The 18,076-nt window shown below is 35.2% G+C and overlaps 1 protein-coding gene across 8 annotated transcripts in view; it reads left to right on the forward strand.

Annotated features, from left to right (window-relative positions):
- GPHN (gephyrin) overlaps positions 1-18,076 on the forward strand; it is a 432,492-nt gene that overhangs the window by 335,814 nt on the left and 78,602 nt on the right. For all 8 annotated transcript variants that reach the window (XM_006206958.4, XM_006206955.3, XM_072963279.1 and 5 more), the window contains 2 exons: positions 9,184-9,276; positions 18,009-18,064. In XM_006206958.4, coding sequence (XP_006207020.1) covers positions 9,184-9,276; positions 18,009-18,064 — 149 coding nt within the window. The remainder of the gene's footprint in view (positions 1-9,183; positions 9,277-18,008; positions 18,065-18,076) is intronic.

Raw genomic sequence — 18,076 nt, forward strand, 5'->3', positions numbered from 1 at the left:
TAGATGATTAACTTCCTTGTCAAGTGTTTCCACACATGATGATAAAAAATAATGGTTTGGTTTGTATTCAACCTGTGAGTTGGATCAAACTCAAATTTTAATGCAAAAGAGTATTATAATTAAATCTCCTAGGCACTTCAGTTAGGTGTTTAGAAAACATACCATATATAGAAATACAATTCAATTTGCCCAACAAATATTTATTAAACATCTACTAAATATCAGGCACTATGTGAAGTCCTGGTTATATAAAGATGAACAAGACAGACTCCTGCCTCATAGATCTCACTTTGTGTACTGCAGGAGAGACAGGTGTACAATGCGGTACTTGTCTCCTTTAGTGGCTCTTTTGTTAGCTTGCCTTTCTTTGTCAGTTCCTTGAATATGAACTTTTCTTTAGAGTATTTGTCTTTGGCCCTTTTCAAATCACACATTTGAAACTTCATGCATACCAGCGGTTTCAATTACCACCTATTAAGTGATCTCTGAATCTATCTTTGCCCAGACCTTGCCTGAATTCCAAACTCATACAACAAATGTATACCTGCTACTAGTAAATTTAATACGACCAATACTAAACATTTTCTGTATCTCTACAACACTTGTTGTAGACGTAGACGTCCTTCTTGAATCTATCCCTTGTTTGCCATCCCCACTGCTATCATTTTAACTTAGGTCTTTATTAACTTCCTGGATTGTTGTAACAAGCTTCCCTCCTCCAATTATCATCCCCCTATCCATTCTCCAATTTGATATCAAAATAATCTATGCAAATGGAAAATTTGATGTTAATGCTCCTGCATACAGCTCTTCAGTAGTCTTGCTCATAACCTCCAGATAAAATCCAAACTCCTTGATATGTCATATAAGGCCTTTTATAGTCTAATTTCTTTCTCCTTTTTTTAGTTTATTCTCTTTGTTCTTTCTCATCAAAACTTTCTTTTCCTTAAACTTGCCATGCCGTTTCTTACCTCTTATTCTCTTACCTACCGGCCTTTGACTATACTGTCTTTTGCTTGGAACAATTTTATCCTACCTCTCTGCTTGGCTGCTATATATTTCTTTTTTTCCAGCTTTGTTGACGTATAATTAATGAATTTAAATTATATATATTTAAAGTGTAGAACATAATGATTTAATATACACATACATTGTGAAATAAATACCACAGTCAAGCTAATTAATGCATCTGTTACCTCATAGTTACCGTGTGTGTGGTGCAAACACTTAAGATTTACTCTCAGCAAGTTTCAAGTATAAAGTACAACATCATTGACTATAGTCACCATACTGTACATTAGATCCCCAGAACGTATTCATCTTGTAAATGAAAATTTGTACCGTTTAACCAACATACCCCCCCTCCCTCTCCCCCTCCCCCCACCATATGTGCATGTTTTTGAAGAAGCTTCTCCTCCATGAAGACATTCCTGATGTCCACTTCCCCCTTTCCCTAGCTGGGTTGAGTCCTTCCTGCATGTCCCCATAGCACTTTGTTCATACGTTTTGTAATAGAACAGATTGACATATTTGATCACTCTCTGTTATAATTCCTTAATAAATAACATGGGTATAAAAAGCAGAGTGATCTAAGTGTGAATCACTATAAATTGGATTGTCATGAGTCAAATATGACCTGTAATTCTCTTACTGAAGGTAAGAATTTTCTCCCCAGAAAAAGAATTAGAAACTCATCCTTGCGATACTTAAATGTTGTCTTTACCAAGGATGTTTGCATTTTAATGAGCAGAACTTCATAGTTCATTTTGATTTCAGCTAGATACACCTCTAACTAATGAATTTTATCTTTCAATCACTGAGTAGGAAAATATGGGGGGTGAGGAGGACTGAAAAGCCTTCACAGTTCTCTAAAATCGCAAATATTTTGCCTCTGCAGATCATCTGACCCCTACAATTATAGAAGCCTTTAAAGGAAAGCCCATGTTTCCTGAGGCAGGTCCAGAACAGCTGAATCTGTGAATTAGTTTGCAACTATAACATCTCTAAAATTATTTTTTATATGTCTGTGAAGGTTCAACAATAATCCTAGAAAACTAAGGATAAATCATATATACAATGATGCTGGAAGTGATTGCTCCCAAGGTCATAGACATAGGGTAACTCTGTGAAGGAATTTTAGAGTATAGTATGTGAAATACTTAGACTATTACAGTAAGAAGGTAAGTTGGATATCAAGTAGTCTCTCTGACTTTATAGACGAGGGAACTTAGGACCGAAGAAGTGTAATAATGTTCTTAAAGTTAGACGAGTAGTTATATTACAAACAACTAGAACCTAGGATTCTTGACTGCTGCTCTGCTGTTCAGTTCATTATAGTACAGTACATCTCAAGTCAGCTTGAAAATTATTCTTCTAAAGCAAGTGCCCAGATGTGCATGTTTGTGTAAAGTGTATTGTTTATTTTAATCTGTTTTGACTACTGATGAATTTTCTGTTGTCTTTAGTCTGTCCTTTTTCATATCTACTATTTTCAGCTACTATATCTGCAAACAAGGCCTTTAATGAGCAAGTGATTCACTGACTATAAACAGATTCCTTTGGTTTCTTGGGCGAGGTATACCAATGGAAGATAATATTTGTAAGACTACCATTTATGATTCATCTTCTTTGTTTATAAAGTGCATGATATGAATAAATTACAAATTCATATTTGGTATAGTACTGGCCACTGTAAGTCCGATTAAAATATTCTGGAATTCCCAATTTTTTTCCAGTTAACAATGGAAAAACTATGAGCTTTGAATAGAATGGATTCTGCTTTCTTAGGCACATTATTTTAGATTATAAGCTCTAGGCTTTTTTCTGAGATTTCATTACCAAAGATTTTAGTATCTCTAATCTGGGTCCTGTGTATTTCCACAAAAGAAAAGCAATTCTAGTCAAGGAACCTTTACGTTTTGCTGAACTGAGTTTAAAGCAGTGAAGTATCCCTTTTAGAATACTGACCATAGCAGAGGTACTTCTCCCTGTCTCTAACCAAAGTGAGATATATTTATACGTTAAAAAAAAAAAACCAGAAGATATATATAGATATATATATGGAAATATATAATGGTATGCATAGAAGGAAGTATGAAATAGAAAGATTAGTCTACCTGGTTATGACATTGGGAGATAATTAGGCCATTGTTATAGGTCTGATTCCTTTGTAAGTTAATTTTACTCAATTATGTAACTATAAAAATAACTTCCCACACAAGGGGGCTTCATGAGTACCTAAGTTACTGCTGCCTGGCTCCCTTTCTAAAATGACATGCCCGAAGTTTATTCAATACTATTACTCGGGCTCCACCTATAGGTAAAGAGAAGAAATGGTTTAACATCTATGTCAGTATTTATATGTATACAAGGGAGACTGCCCCCTGCGATGAAGTAATTTGCAGCACTACTACACATTCTTTAAGTTCTCAAATAAATCATCCTTTGCTTTTGGTGTCATATTGAAGAAATCATTGCCAAATCCAATGTCTTAGAGCTTTTCCTCTATGTTTTTCTCTAAGAGTTTTACATTTGGGTCTTTAATCCATTTTGAGTCAAGTTTTGCATATGGTGGGAGATAAGAGCCCAATTCATTCTTTTGCATCTGGCTATGCAGTTTTCCCAGCACTATTTGTTGACAAGACTATCCCTTCGCCTTTGGGTGATCTTGACACCCTTATCAAAGATCATTTAACTATATAAAAGAGTATTTATTTCTGGGCTCTCTGTTCCATTTGTATTAGATAGAGTTCTCCAGAGAAACAGAACCAATAGAATATATATAAGAAGAGATTTATTGTGAGGAATTGGCTCACATGATTATAGAGGCTGAGAAGTCTCATGCTCTGTCATCTGCAAGCTGGAGACCCAGGAAAGCCAGTGTTATCATTCCAGTTCAAGTCTGAGGTGTGCAAACCAAGGGAGATAATGGTGTAAATCCCATCTAAGGGCAGGAGGACATCAGTGTCCCAGATCAAACAGGCAGGCAGGAAGCAAAAGGGGCAAGTATTTTCGTCTGCCTTTTGTTTTATTCAGACACTCAACAGAGTGATCCCAGCCACGATGGAGAGTATACTCTATTGATTCCACCAATTCAAATGCTAATCTCATCTAGAAAAACTCTCATAGACACACCCCAAAATAATGTTTAAGCTGGGTGCTCCATGGCCAGTCAAGATGACACATAAAATGAGCCAGCACACCATTGATCTATTTGTCTGTCTTTATGCCAGTACTACACTGTTTAGATTACTGTAGCTTTGTAATCTGTTATGAAATCAGGAAGTGTGAGTCTTACAACTTTGCTTTTTTCAAAATTGTTTTGGCTGCTTAGGATCTCTTGAGATTCCATATGAATTTTAGAATGAATTTTTCTGTTTCTTCAAAAAGTGCCATTTGCATTTTGATTGAGATTGCATTGAATCTATAGATGGCTTTGGGTAGTATGGGCACTAAGAATATTACGTCTTCCAATCCATGAAGAAAGGATGTTTTTCCGATTATTTATATCTTCTTTCTTTTAGGAATGTTTTATAGTTTCCATTAGTACCTCATTCTTTTTTATGGCCAAGTAATATTTGATTGTGTATATATACATTTTATTTATCCCTCATCAGTTGATGGATTGATGGATTATTTCCATCTTTTGACCATTATGAATAATGCTGCAGCTAGTATTTGTGTACAGGTGTTTTTGTGTAGACACATGTTTTCATTTCTCTTGGATTTGTCCTTGCCTTTTAAGAAGAACTGAATTTAAATAATAGCAAAGACTGCTCTAGAAGTCCAGGCTACTAAAAGGCATTTTGAATATAACCTATATTTGTTGGTTTGATTAGACATAAAGAAAAATACAGTTCTCTTTCTTTAGAAACTTAAGAAATTTCATTTCCTTCCTTAGTCCTAATCATTAACTTACTCATTCGTTAACTCAGTCATTCAACATTTACTGGGTACTTTTTAAGTACCAAGCACTATGCTTAGTAATGGAGATACAAGGATGAGTGAGAGATACTGTGACAACAAGGAATTCACAACCTGATGGAGAAGTCAAGATATTTCACAAACAACTGTAATGTAATGTGAAAAGTGTAAGATAACAAATGGATGCAAATATTTTGAGAATATAAAGACTAAGTAAAATCTCTCCAAACCATTTTATATCTTGTCATTAGGCAAGTTCCTAAAAAGTAGAACTCATGATATCTGAAAAGACTTAAATACTGCTGGGAGGTTAACTTGAAATCATTACCCTCCTTAAAAATCCTTCATTAAATTCCCATTTTCTCAAGATTAAGTTTAAAATCCCTTGATCCTGCTTCTATTCTCTAAAATGCTCTCCTTGTCCTACTTAGTTCTTACTTATCCTTTAAAACTCAGCTTAGGTGTCATCTCATCTAGGAAAATTTTCTTGCTGTTCCACAAATTCTTGGTGGGGTGATTTCTGTGCCTCCCATATTACCCTGATCATATATCTGTCACTGTCTATATCATACTATCTTATAATCATCTCTTTATCTATCCATATTCCCCTTTCTCACACAGACTATACATGTCAATTCCTTGAAGCAATCAGCCAGATCTTACTAGTATTTTTGTCCCCAGAGTCTAGCATATAGAAGGGTCCCAGTGTTTGAAGAATGGACAAATAAATTAGTCAGTGAACTAAATTTCCTTGGTTAGAGACAAGACCAAAGACATGACATCTGAGCTGAAACTTGAAGGTTGTCTAAGATTCACTAGGGAGAGAAAAGAGGAAAGAAAAAATGCATTCCTGTCCAAGACAATGTTATCTGTAAAGGAACAGAAATAAGAAAAAGCCCACCGTATTTAAGATGCGGCAAATCACTCTCTGTATCAGAAACTGGACACTTGTCAGAAGTAAAGCTCAGTGTCAGCATAAATGTTTCCCATATTATGCAAGGAAAGTCTTATGCCAGCATTACAGAATTCTTATAATAGGGTCTGTGTATTATTTTGTAGCCTAATGAAACTTGAGTGGATTGTGGCATTTAAATAACTCACTTGTTCCTTGTCATATGTATATCTCTCTATCCAGAGTTATCATTTGAGCCTCCTCAGATTTGAGGGCTATTTTTTAGTGTTTATGTGTATGATAGTATGGGGGAAGGAGAGCAATTATTACTGGAAACTTACAGAACACAGTTTTTACTTTAGTTTCCACAATCTGATTTCATCAAATTATGACTGAGTAGACTCTGTATCTTAGGCACCCTGCAGAATGAAATTGTACAATAAGATATATGAGTTACTCAGGCATTAAAGAGAGAAATCAAGTCAGATGATACTCTTTCTCTAAAGTGGCTGTCAGTAAGACCTTGGTCAACTTCTTCTACTTCCTTGAGTCCATATCTTGCAAAAGCAGAAGATAATCAGTACTCCTGTATTTGGAGCATTATGTTAAGCCACAGTCATATCTACAACTGTCAACAGTCTTTCAAACTTAGCATACTAAGTGCTCAACCTCTTTCTTCCTGAAATATAGGAATAAAAAGAGCCATGATGAGCATGTATCTCTTTTCTTGGACTCCCTGGCAAAGACTTAGGGAGGAAAAATAGCCTGTACTGTTGATGCTTATGCCAGCACTTCATTGTAGTTTTTTGTGGTGGTGGTAACATATACATAAAATGAGATTTACCATTTTAATCATGTTTAACTGTACAGTTCAGTGGCATTGAAATATATTTACATAGTTCTGCAACTATCACCACCATCTATCTCCAAAACTTTTTTATCTCCCCAAATTGAAACTCCATACTCAGTAACTCCCTATTCCCTTCTCTCCACAGCCCATGGCAACCACTATTCTACATTTTGACTCTGATTTTGATTTTGAACATTCTTATTACCTCATATAAGTGGAATCATACAATATTTGTCCTTCTGTGTCTAGCTTATTTCATTTAATTCTTACTTATTTCATAATGTCTTCAAATTTAATCCATATTACAGCATATGTCAGAATTTCCTTCCTTTTTAAGGCAGAATAATAATCCTGTTATGTATGTGCCATATTTTATTTATCCACTCATCCATCAGTGGGCACTTGGGTTACTTCCACTTTTTGACTACTATGAATAATGCTGTTATAAACATGGGTGCACAAATATTGTTCAAGTCTCTGCTGTTAATTCTTTTGAATATATACCTAGAAGTAGAATTGCTGGATATGGTAATTCTATGTGAAATTTTTGGAAGAATCACCTTGTAGCTTTTTTAGATCTCAAGGAAATAGAGGAAGAGCAGTACATAGAAGGAACATGAATGGTAGTAGCTGTTGCCAATTGTAGTAAGGATTGAAGCTCTGAGATCTAAATTTCAATCCTACTTCAGCCACCTGTGAAATATATGACTTTGGGTAAGTGACTTACCCTGCTTAAACTTCTCTTTATTCATCTGTAAAATGAATTTAATAATGCTTTACTAGATTTTTGTGAGGATTAAATGAGTTTATATATATGATGTTACTTGGTAATTTATGAAATGCTATTTAAACATTTGCTAGATTAACTGGACCAGCTGCCAGAAAAACTCAGCCCTGGTACTATCTTTGATTATTAACCACTATTGCTGAGCTATTTCAAATCCCAGCAAAGTCATTCTCTTAGGATCTGAGCTGGTATACAGCTTACATTTTCACTCTCCACCCCAGACCTAACTGGTATCAGGTAAGGTGCTACCACAGGAGATTTACTGTGATCCGGACAAATGCCATGGGGCTCACTACCAGGGACTATCTTTTAGCTTCAGGGTCATTTGTACATGTGAATGCAAACGAGACCTTTTGGTCCCACCACTTCCCTGGTCTTAAAGTATGGTCCATAGCTCTAGGATAGCTCCAGAATAGCTTCAACCTCATGAGAATACCTGCAGCTAGAGTGTGCTAAGAAGTTCTCTCTTCCAATTCAGGTGTCACTCCCCTAAGAGGGAAGAGTCAATGCCACTATCACTATGGATCAGAATACAAAATTTAAAATCTGTCTGTACTTCTAGGTCCTAGGATCTGGAAACCAAAGGCCCTAGGTTAGGGCTAAGGAGAACAAAGCTAAAAGCAAAAAACAAACAAACAAAAAAGACTTACCCATCCAGCTCTGGAAACAATGGAATTTTATAAATCTATATAAAGGCTGTCATGTAAATCAAGTTCTGTATTACTTATAGTCTTTGCAGAGAAGCCTGATTTTTTTCCCCTTCTCCTCTTCTTCCTTCTCTACCTCCTATTTATTATTCTATTGCTTCTTTAAAATAACAAAAACAAAACAACAATAATAATAAAGATTCTTTTTTTTTTACTATTTTTTTTGAGTTATAATAAAGACAGATTCTGACTAGAAGATTTAAAGAATTGGTCATGACTCTTGAAACATTCATTCTTGTTGGTACTAGATCCAGCTCCTGAGCTGTAGCCAAGTGTGATTGTCATCTGGAGTGGATGAATAGTGGTTTGAATAATCACTTCACACAATAGATTACTGGCCCTCTTCTTATAATCACAAAACTTTTTTAGGTTAATAAAGCCAGAATTTTGACTAAAATTAAATAGAATGATAAGGAAGCTCCTTCTTTTTGTGGGGGAGGGAGGGTAATTAGGTTTATTTATTTATTTTTAATGGAGGTACTGGGGATTGAACCCAGGACCTTGTGCATGCTAGGCAGTCTACCAATGAGCTGTAACAACCCCCTATTACCTTTCTCTTAAGGAAAAAAACTTTTTATAAAAATTTCATGTGATCATTGTAGAAAACCTGGAAATTTTCAGAAAAGTATAGCAAAAGATATAAAAGTTATACATACTTGTAACATACTAAAATAAACAAATGCTTTATGTTTTCATGTCTGAGAATTTACTTTTTGAAGAAAATCATCTTTGGATTGTTAAAGGATTAATGACACATCAACTTAAATACATCTTTTATGACTGTGTAGCTACTCATATTCAGATAATCCCTGCAGACATTGCTATTAATTGACTGAATTTAATCTTCCATTTTAGACAGTAGGATGCATCTCTTCTTTCTGTCCCCTATTCCCTAGGACAGAAATCGGGAGATCTGACTAAGCCCTTACGCAAGCTTTGTCAGACAAGTACACATGTCCATCTTGTTTAAGACTGCCTGTTTAACCCATTGCACTCGCCATTCATATTTTCCTTTCTCTTACAGATGGAATGGGGCGAGTCCTTGCCCAAGATGTATATGCAAAAGACAACCTACCCCCGTTCCCAGCATCAGTAAAAGATGGCTATGCTGTCCGAGGTAAATATTTTGGTTTGCTTGAGTATCAGCATACTCACACTGTATTTTTTTTTCTTCATATTTTTGGCTCAGTCACGCACCTATTGACTGCTACATCTGTTTCCTGCTTGGCTGTCAAAATAATTTCACTCACAGATAACAATGTTAATCTACACCTATACATTTTCTGACACAATCTTGATTAAAACTTTTTCGTGAAAGTACTCTAGTTACTCAAAAATTCTTACTTATAAAGAAATATGTAGAGATTGATAAAAACACTGTACCATAATTTATTCTTTCAGCCTCTACACATACCAGATAGCAGACAGTCTTGGTCTGGAAGTTTTCCAAATGTTTTCTAATTGGAAACATCTATGTGGTCCAAGAAAGAAGAGCAGATTCCCAACACAGGGATAAAGAGGGCAATTTTTTCTTCTACTTTAAACGCAGACATCAACAAGGGCTTCATAGAAAGCAAGCATGAGGGAAGCCTGTAATTCCCTGGAAGATTCCATATTTCAAAGCTTTGAAGCCCCAGATGGTACCAGCAGCTCACGCCTTCAGAGTTGCCGAGAATGTATAAAGCTCAAAAGCAAATACTGAATAGCATTTGCCTGCCTAAAGTCCAATCTAAGAACCCAAAATGAAAATGCAACTGAATTGCTTAGAAACTATTATTGGTTATTAACTCTAGGTCGATATCATATCAAGAAATGTCTAAAACCATTTCCCAGTTTATCAGAGCTATTAAAAAGGCCAGTTCCCTTTTAATGGTCATTTATGGAGTCCCTTACTTGATTTTTTAGTTTGGTTTTTTTTTAACTCTATCTAGCCTTTAAATAATTTCTTCTTTCTTGTAATTGAATATATTCATTAATTGCCTCCATGTTCCATCACAATCTCTTAGCAATCGTTTTATGTTGGAGGCAGTAGAGCAAATGGTTAAAGTTCTTTTGCCAGTTCCATCTATGTAACTTTGAGCAAATCACTTTAACTTTTTGACCCCTGGTTCTCTCATCTATAAAATAGTGATAATCTTACCAGTACTTACCGCAACAGGTTACTGTGAGCATTAAGCGAGACCACAGAAAGCCTTCAAGGAACTGGCACCAAAAAAAAAAAGCACTCAATAGGCTCTTGTTTCTTATTCCCCAACCAAAACATAAATTCGGTTTGAGCTTATAATTTGTAGCCATATAGGATTGCTATGAAATGACAAAGAATTCTTACTTCCAAAGTAGAACAAACAACTAATAGCAGATGAAACACCAAAGGAACAAGAAAGTCTGTTTTTTACATACTTGGGAAAATATAGGAAGAGAAAATGAGAAAATAAATTATTTGAGGAAGAATTATTCTGAAACAGAATGTTGTTCTGTGATTTTTACATGAAGTAGTAGTAGCTCAATAAAAAGAAACTATTGCTGTTAGTTTTTTTAGTTAGCCCACATGAAACATAAAAGAGCCTTTCTGCAGCTATAGAATCTATCAGAGAAATTAATTATTCAGTATATCATATCTTTTGTTTTAGAGTGATATTGTTTTTAGTTATTTCACAAACACACACAGATGTTTAGAATGGCATCTTATAGTATGAAAGGTTCAACAGGTAACCTACCATGCAGTTAATTCACATTATTTCTTTCCTATGAAGTGTTGCTAGTTCTCTAGAATGTGGAACATATAACAGAGACATAACACATAACAGATAACCATCGTGGATATGGTTAAATTTCAAAGTGAACATGGTTAGTGTGGGTGTATATATTATAAATAGAAATAATAAATCATAATTAAGGCAGCCGAGGTTATCAGTGAACAAAGAGGCATGGTTTTGGTCTTTTCTGTGATGTAATAGCGCCCCCTGGCAGTGTTTTGGTGAAGAATATCCTTGAGGCTATTGTGGCTCTCTCCCACTCCACATCGCATACCGTCCTCTTTCCACTTGTCTTCCTTTACTCCCATTCCTTTCTCCCACTCCATTTATTCTCCCTTTTTTCCTTCTCCTCTGCCATTGCCTTAGGCCTTCCGATAATAACCAGCGGCACCTGTGAGCACTGCTAACCCTCTAGGTGTAAAGAGGTTACTAACTTGCTCTGGATCACTAAGCATTAGCCAATATCCTTCAGAAACATGTGGGATAAAACTCCAAACCAGTTGGAGGAACACTTGCTTTAAGGTATGTGGGTTGAAAAATCAAGACAGTAAAAAGTAGCTAAAGAAATAAGAAGTAGGAACACCTTTTTAAAAAATAAGAAAGAATAGAATACAAAGAAGACAAGAATCAAGTGACAGTGATATAAATGATAGAAAGACCGGTAACCTAGTAAACCTAAAACTGCATTCAGGACGGAGTGAATTTGAAAGATAAAAGCAGAGAAAAGAAATTGAAAGTAACATATTACCAATTAGAAGCAATGCAATAGTTCTATTCATATTTCTAAAACATTATTTTTCCCTTCACATTGATTAAGCTAATCATCTTGATACATTCACACCCTCCTATAGAGATGTGGGTGCCCAGTGTTTCACAATTTCTTCTTAGATGTTAATAAAGTCAAAAATATCTCAAAATACCGAGTTCAGTTTTCTTGAAAATGTTCAGTTTGAAAGGCGTATCACTTCAGAATTAGTTTTGGGATCATTTAGGAAAAGAGAAAATTATAAACAAGCCAGTAATTATTATGAGAACCATGTGTAACCAAATTCTGGGAAAATATTGTAAGATAAATCCTTGCCATCTAGGTAAAGTAAATTTTTAAGTTTTTTTTTTCTTTTTTACATTCTGATTGAAGCACATGTTTATAGAAAATACAGAAAATTAAAAAGAACATTTTTAAGTTACCCATTATTTCACTATCTAGCTACTGTTAACATTTTGTTGTAGTTCCTTCTAGTGGGTTAAAATGCATCCTAAAATTCAGTATAACCTTTTTGATTTTGAGCTAGTTCTTAGTCTCTCACAAAAGTCATGTTCTATGGTTTCTGTTTTGTCCATTTATATCCTGTTTGGCCATAGCTGGTTCTCCAAATCATTTGACAACCTACTGCTTTCTACTGGCAGACACTTTGGTTGAAGAAGAGAGCCTTATGATACGGGAGTATTACTTATATGAAGAGAGATAAGTTGGAATAATTACTTTTAGTTAATTCCAAGAAACTTAAAATAATATATTTAAGGAAATAATACATCTTTCCCCAGTACTAACAGTAAGTGGGCATTTTTCTCCTAGAAGGTGATGGTAAAAAATATAAAATGCCTTCTCATCCATCTGTCCTATTCCTAGTTCCCTGCTTTCCAGGCAACAGATTTAAAATTCCAAACAACTCACCTGCTTTAATCCCACAGTGTCACTGCAGTAAGTGTTAATCCTGTTGTGCTACTCTTGTCAACTTCCTTTGCCCCTACCCTAAACGCTTTCTCTAATGTTAATGTTACTATACATATAAATACTAACATTAAATAAATACATGTATATTATATATTCTATAAATTCTATTGCCTGTCATCCATTCTTAGACATTTTGGTTCTGTAATTAGAGTAAACAAAGTCTTATTCCCTCTGCCTTATTCCTCTGTTGGAGATATTTCCTAAGACCTCTGAAAGTTATACTATCTCTGTGGCCTCCATTTATTCAGCCCTCCATGGAAATGATGAGACTTTTATTATTGAAAATAACTGCATAGCTGTAAAGATTTCAAGAGATTAAAGAGAGCCCTCCTATGGCTGGAAAATGAAAATGAGGGAGAATTCTGAGGCGAATGGCTTGGGAACTATCATTTTCTATACATTGCCATGATAAATAGTTATCTAATGTTATCAATTTTATGTTAAATGATATAATCAGAAAACTTAAACAGGTGAACAAGACTAAAAAGTGTTTCTGGACACTGAAAAAAGAGGGTGGAAACGGAGCAGCTTCAGGTTCATAATTAAGCGTTATGAATTACTTATATAGCACATTTGCTGTTAGGATTTGGTTTGTATTGCTTTTATCACTTCCTTCAAATTAAATTTCACAGTTACAAAACAGAAAATAAAACTTATTAACAGAAATGTCAGAATTAGGGGGGAAAAGAGTCTAAGCCTCTACAGAAACCCTTGGAATCCATCCATCTTTTCTAATGTCATACTGTGGCTTACTTAGTTTATTTCATTCTAAGCTTTAGGGTCTATCTGCCACCATAGCTCCACTTCTGCCCCCTCCCACCCAAGCTGGTAGAATTCATCTTGAAAATGGCAACTTTTCTTTCACCTGTCTCTTTAATAGATATTTTAAAATAAATAACAGCAACTTAGACTGATTGTTACTTTTCTGTCTTTTTGAGAAATAGGAAGGCTTGATGTTGATGTAAAATCAGGATTTCTGTTGTAGTTTACTAATTTTTATTCCTTAAGTTTTCTTTTAGTCTGAATTTGTCTGTACTCAGTTCAGTCTTAACTCTGCTCCTCTAAAAGGGTAGTCTTTGAACCAGCTGCATCAGCATCAGCTTGTTAGAAGTATAGAACCACAGGCCCTATCCCAGACCTACTGAATCAGAATCTATTAACAAGATCTCCAGGTGATCTGCATACATATTAAGGGTTGAGAAGCATTATTATAAATGGTAAAAATGACTCCTCCACTGGTACCAAGAACCTTTTATAATGTTGGTTGACTGAGCCTTCTTTAGCCAGCAATATAGAGGCATGTTTCCCAGGTGGAAATTTTCAGGGCAAGGTGGAGAACATAAAGTGAGCACATACTCCCTCCCCTGTAGTGCACCTTACTTATAACAAAGGACCTTGCTTCTTAGAATCATTAAAGGGTTTTTTCAGTTATTGGCCTCCCTGACACTCTGTACCACCTTGCCCCAGATTATCTCTAGTCACTCATTATTCAGCAACATTTGTTTGGCACCTTTGTGCAGAACATGATATGAGCATTTTGAGTGTATGTGCATTACATGAGTGAGGGAACAAGAAACAGGAGGAAGACTGAAGAGCAGAGTGTTTCAAAAAAGAAAGAAAAGAAGTGATACCAACCCCTAAGGAACTCATTATCTAGCTGAAGAGATAAAACATACGCATTTATGAAATTAAGAAAATTTACAAAGTACAATACTAAATGTGTAAAAGTCAGTGTACAGACTTCTCACCTTAGTATTATGGAAATGCCAAATTCATTTCTGTATTCTTTTAACAAATATTTCTTGAACGTCAGTGATGAGCTAGGCACTATGCTAGATATAATCTAAGTTACACAGGATTAATCAGAGCAATCTTTCTGAACATTCTAAAGGTGGTGAATGTTGACTCACATTTTGAAGAAAACCATGGACCAGCAGAAAATGGGAGACATTCAAAATACAGCATTCTGTGCTGGAAAATATTATTTATTTGTTCATTCATGCATGCATCTTTCTAAAAAGATTCTTAGGAGCCACACTCATTCATTTATTGAACATTTGAATACTTCGCATATTGAACTTTTTACTTAATACCTGCTCTTCAGCAAGTACCAGGAATTTCCCTGAGACAAATAAGCAAGTGATTACAAATACCACAGGAAACCATAATTAGAGTTATTTCAGGAATACACTGGGGAAACAAAAGAGATACAGACATACGTCATACATCACAAGCTAATGATATACACATACATATGTATGTAACATATACAATACGTATAAATATATATAAACAAAAGTAAGTTTCATGAGGTAATATTCATCCTCACCAAGTGACTCTGGAAGGAAAGAAAGTCAGATACAACTTCATAGAGAAGAAATATAGAAAGAGATAGAGGAAACAAAGTTGGCAAAATGTTCGTAATTGTTGAAGCAATGACTTCTATGTCTGTTTTTAATCATTTCATTTTTTTCAGAAGAAAAAAGAACCCATGAAAGCAGCATAATAACACCATTGCAGGAAAACTACAATATTCTTGTTTTTACACGTGAACACTGAAAATATTATAGGATTGCAAAAAACATAAGAAAGCCAAGAGTTTATTAACTGAGACAATGTCTAAAAAGTACAGGATGTAACATTCAGTACATAGAAGACACCCAATGTTGTGTGTGTGTGTGTGTGTGTGTGTGTGTGTGTGTGTGTGTGTATTTTATTGAAGTACAGTCAGTTTACAATGTTATATCAATTTCTGGTGCACAGCACATGCTTCAGTCATACATGAACATATATTCATTTTCATATTCTTCACCATAAGTTACTACAAAATATTGAATATAATTCCCTGTGCTATACAGTATGAATTTGTTTATCTATTATATATATATGTTAGTTAGTATCTGCAAATCTCGAACTTCCAATTTATCCCTTCCCACCCTCTTCCCCCCACCTGGTAACCATAAGTTTGTTTTCCATGTCTGTGAGTCTGTTTCTGTTTTGTAAATAAGTTTGTTTGTCTTTTTTTCTAGATTCCACATATAAGTGATATCATATGGTATTTTCTTCCTTTCTGGCTTACTTCACTTAGAATGACAGTCTCCAGGTCTATCCATCTTGCTGCAAAGGGCATTATTTTATTCCTTTTTTAATGGCTGAGTAGTATTCCATTGTATAAACATACCACAGCTTCTTTATCCAGTCATCTGTCAATGGACATTTAGGTTGTCTCCATGTCTTGGCTATTGCAAATAGTGTGACTATGAACATTGGGGTGCATGTATCTTTTTGAATTAAGGTTCCTTCTGGATATATGCCCAGGAGTGGGATTGCTGGATCATATGGTAAGTCTACTTTTAGTCTTTTGAGGAATCTCCATACTGTTTTCCATAACAGCTGCACCAAACTATATTCCCACAGTGTAGGAGGGTTCCCTTTTCTCCATACCCTCTCCAGGCTTTATTGCTTGTGGACTTTTGATTGATAGCCATTCTGACTGGTGTGAGGTGATACTTTATTGTAGTTTTAATTTGCATTTCTCTGGTAATTGGCGGTATTGAGCATTTTTTAATGTGCCTATTGACCATTTGTATGTCTTCATGGGAGAATTGCTTGTATAGGTCTTCTGCCCATTTTTGGATTGGGTTGTTGGTTTTTTTGTTATTAAGTTGTATGAGCTGCTTATATATTCTGGAAATTAAGCCCTTGTCAGTCTCGTCTTTTGTAAATGTTTTCTCCCATTCCATAGGTTGTCTTTTTGTTTTGCTTACTGTTTCCTTTGCTGTTCAAAAGCTTACAAGTTTAATTAGGTCCCATTTGTTTATTTTTTCTTTTATTTCTATTGCCTGGGTAGGCTGCCATAGGAGAACATTGCTGAGATTTATGTCAGATGTTTTGCCTATCTTTTCTTCTAAGAAGTTTGTAGTGTCTTGTCTTATGTGTATTTAAGCCATTTTGAGTTTACTTTTGTTTATGGTGTGAGGGAGTATTCTAACTTCATTGATTTACATGCAGCTGTCCAGTTTTTCCAATACCATTTGCTGAAGAGACTGTCTCTACTCCATTGTACGTTCTTGTCTCCTTTGTCAAAGATTAATTGACCAAAAGTTTGTAGGTTTGTTTCTGAGCTCTGTATTCTGTTCCACTGATTCATATGTCTGTTTTTTATATCAATACCATGCTGTTTTGATTAGTGTAGCTCTGTGGTATTGTCTGAAGTCCAGTGTTAATTTTTGTTCCTCTTCACCTCAGGTTAACCAAAGCCATGTGCAGAAAAAAATGGCTTGTTAGAAACAGTATTGTGTATAAACCTTCAGAAAAAGATACCACTTTGTAGTCACATAAAGAAAAAATGGATCTCTTATATATCCTCTTTAAAAGAGGAGAAATACTTCTTTTTTATTATTTATCAGCATGACTGCAAATATGATTAAATTATTCATATAAACAATGTTGCCTTTTCTGTGTATGTGCCCCCAAACCTTTGCTATGTGCAGATGACAAGGAGGTAATGGTCATGATGATAAAACTCATATAGACATTGCCTCACCAGTAGTTTTGGTCTGGAATCCACAATATATGTGAAGAAAACCTTTCTGAATACATTTATCTCCAGGAATGTTTTTTCATCTAGCCATTAATATACTGTATGTAGAAAAAATAATGGATAAGAATTTCTTTCCGTCTCAATTCTGAAAGTGTTTCTTCCGATTTAAAAATAAACAGTCAGTGGAAATTGTGATGCAGCACTGCCTATGTATTTTGATTAGGAAATAACATTTTGATCCATCATAAAAAATATATACTATATTGGAAATTCAGGGACTGGATTTCAGTCCTAGCTCCACCACTAAGCAGAACTTGTTCAAGATAATTATTAGCTTTTCCTACCTGAGTTTCTTCATTCCATAACTCATTTACTTTGAGTGTCAAATAAAGAAAAGAATATACATTCTTTCTGCTTCACTTCCTACTTCATATGTACCTCTCTAGAAGTGTGCACACACACATCACATATATACCCATGGATAAGGTGGTATTTATTAAGTAGGATAGGCTAAAAGAACTTCCTATTTGAAAGTACGGAAGTGGAAATAATGGAGCAACAGGAAAACCATTTCCAGAGACACCAAGAAAGGGCACGATTAGGACCACTTCTGTTGGTACTTGTGAGCTGTGGATACCAAAGATCAAACCAGTAGTAACAAAGCCATTGTCTCAACAAGGAGGTCAGAAAAGTATTCCACTTTCCTGAAACCTTATCTGATCGCTTGAGTCAAATTTTAGAATTCCAACACTAGGTTCTTATTCCTTGCTATAGGTCTATTCTGATGTTTGTTCTTGGTTCTGTTCATCTCACAGCTGCTGATGGCCCAGGAGATCGTTTCATCATTGGGGAATCCCAAGCTGGTGAACAGGTGAGATTCACA

This window comes from Vicugna pacos, chromosome 6, assembly GCF_048564905.1.
Source record: "Vicugna pacos chromosome 6, VicPac4, whole genome shotgun sequence".
NCBI classification, from domain to species: domain Eukaryota; kingdom Metazoa; phylum Chordata; class Mammalia; order Artiodactyla; family Camelidae; genus Vicugna; species Vicugna pacos.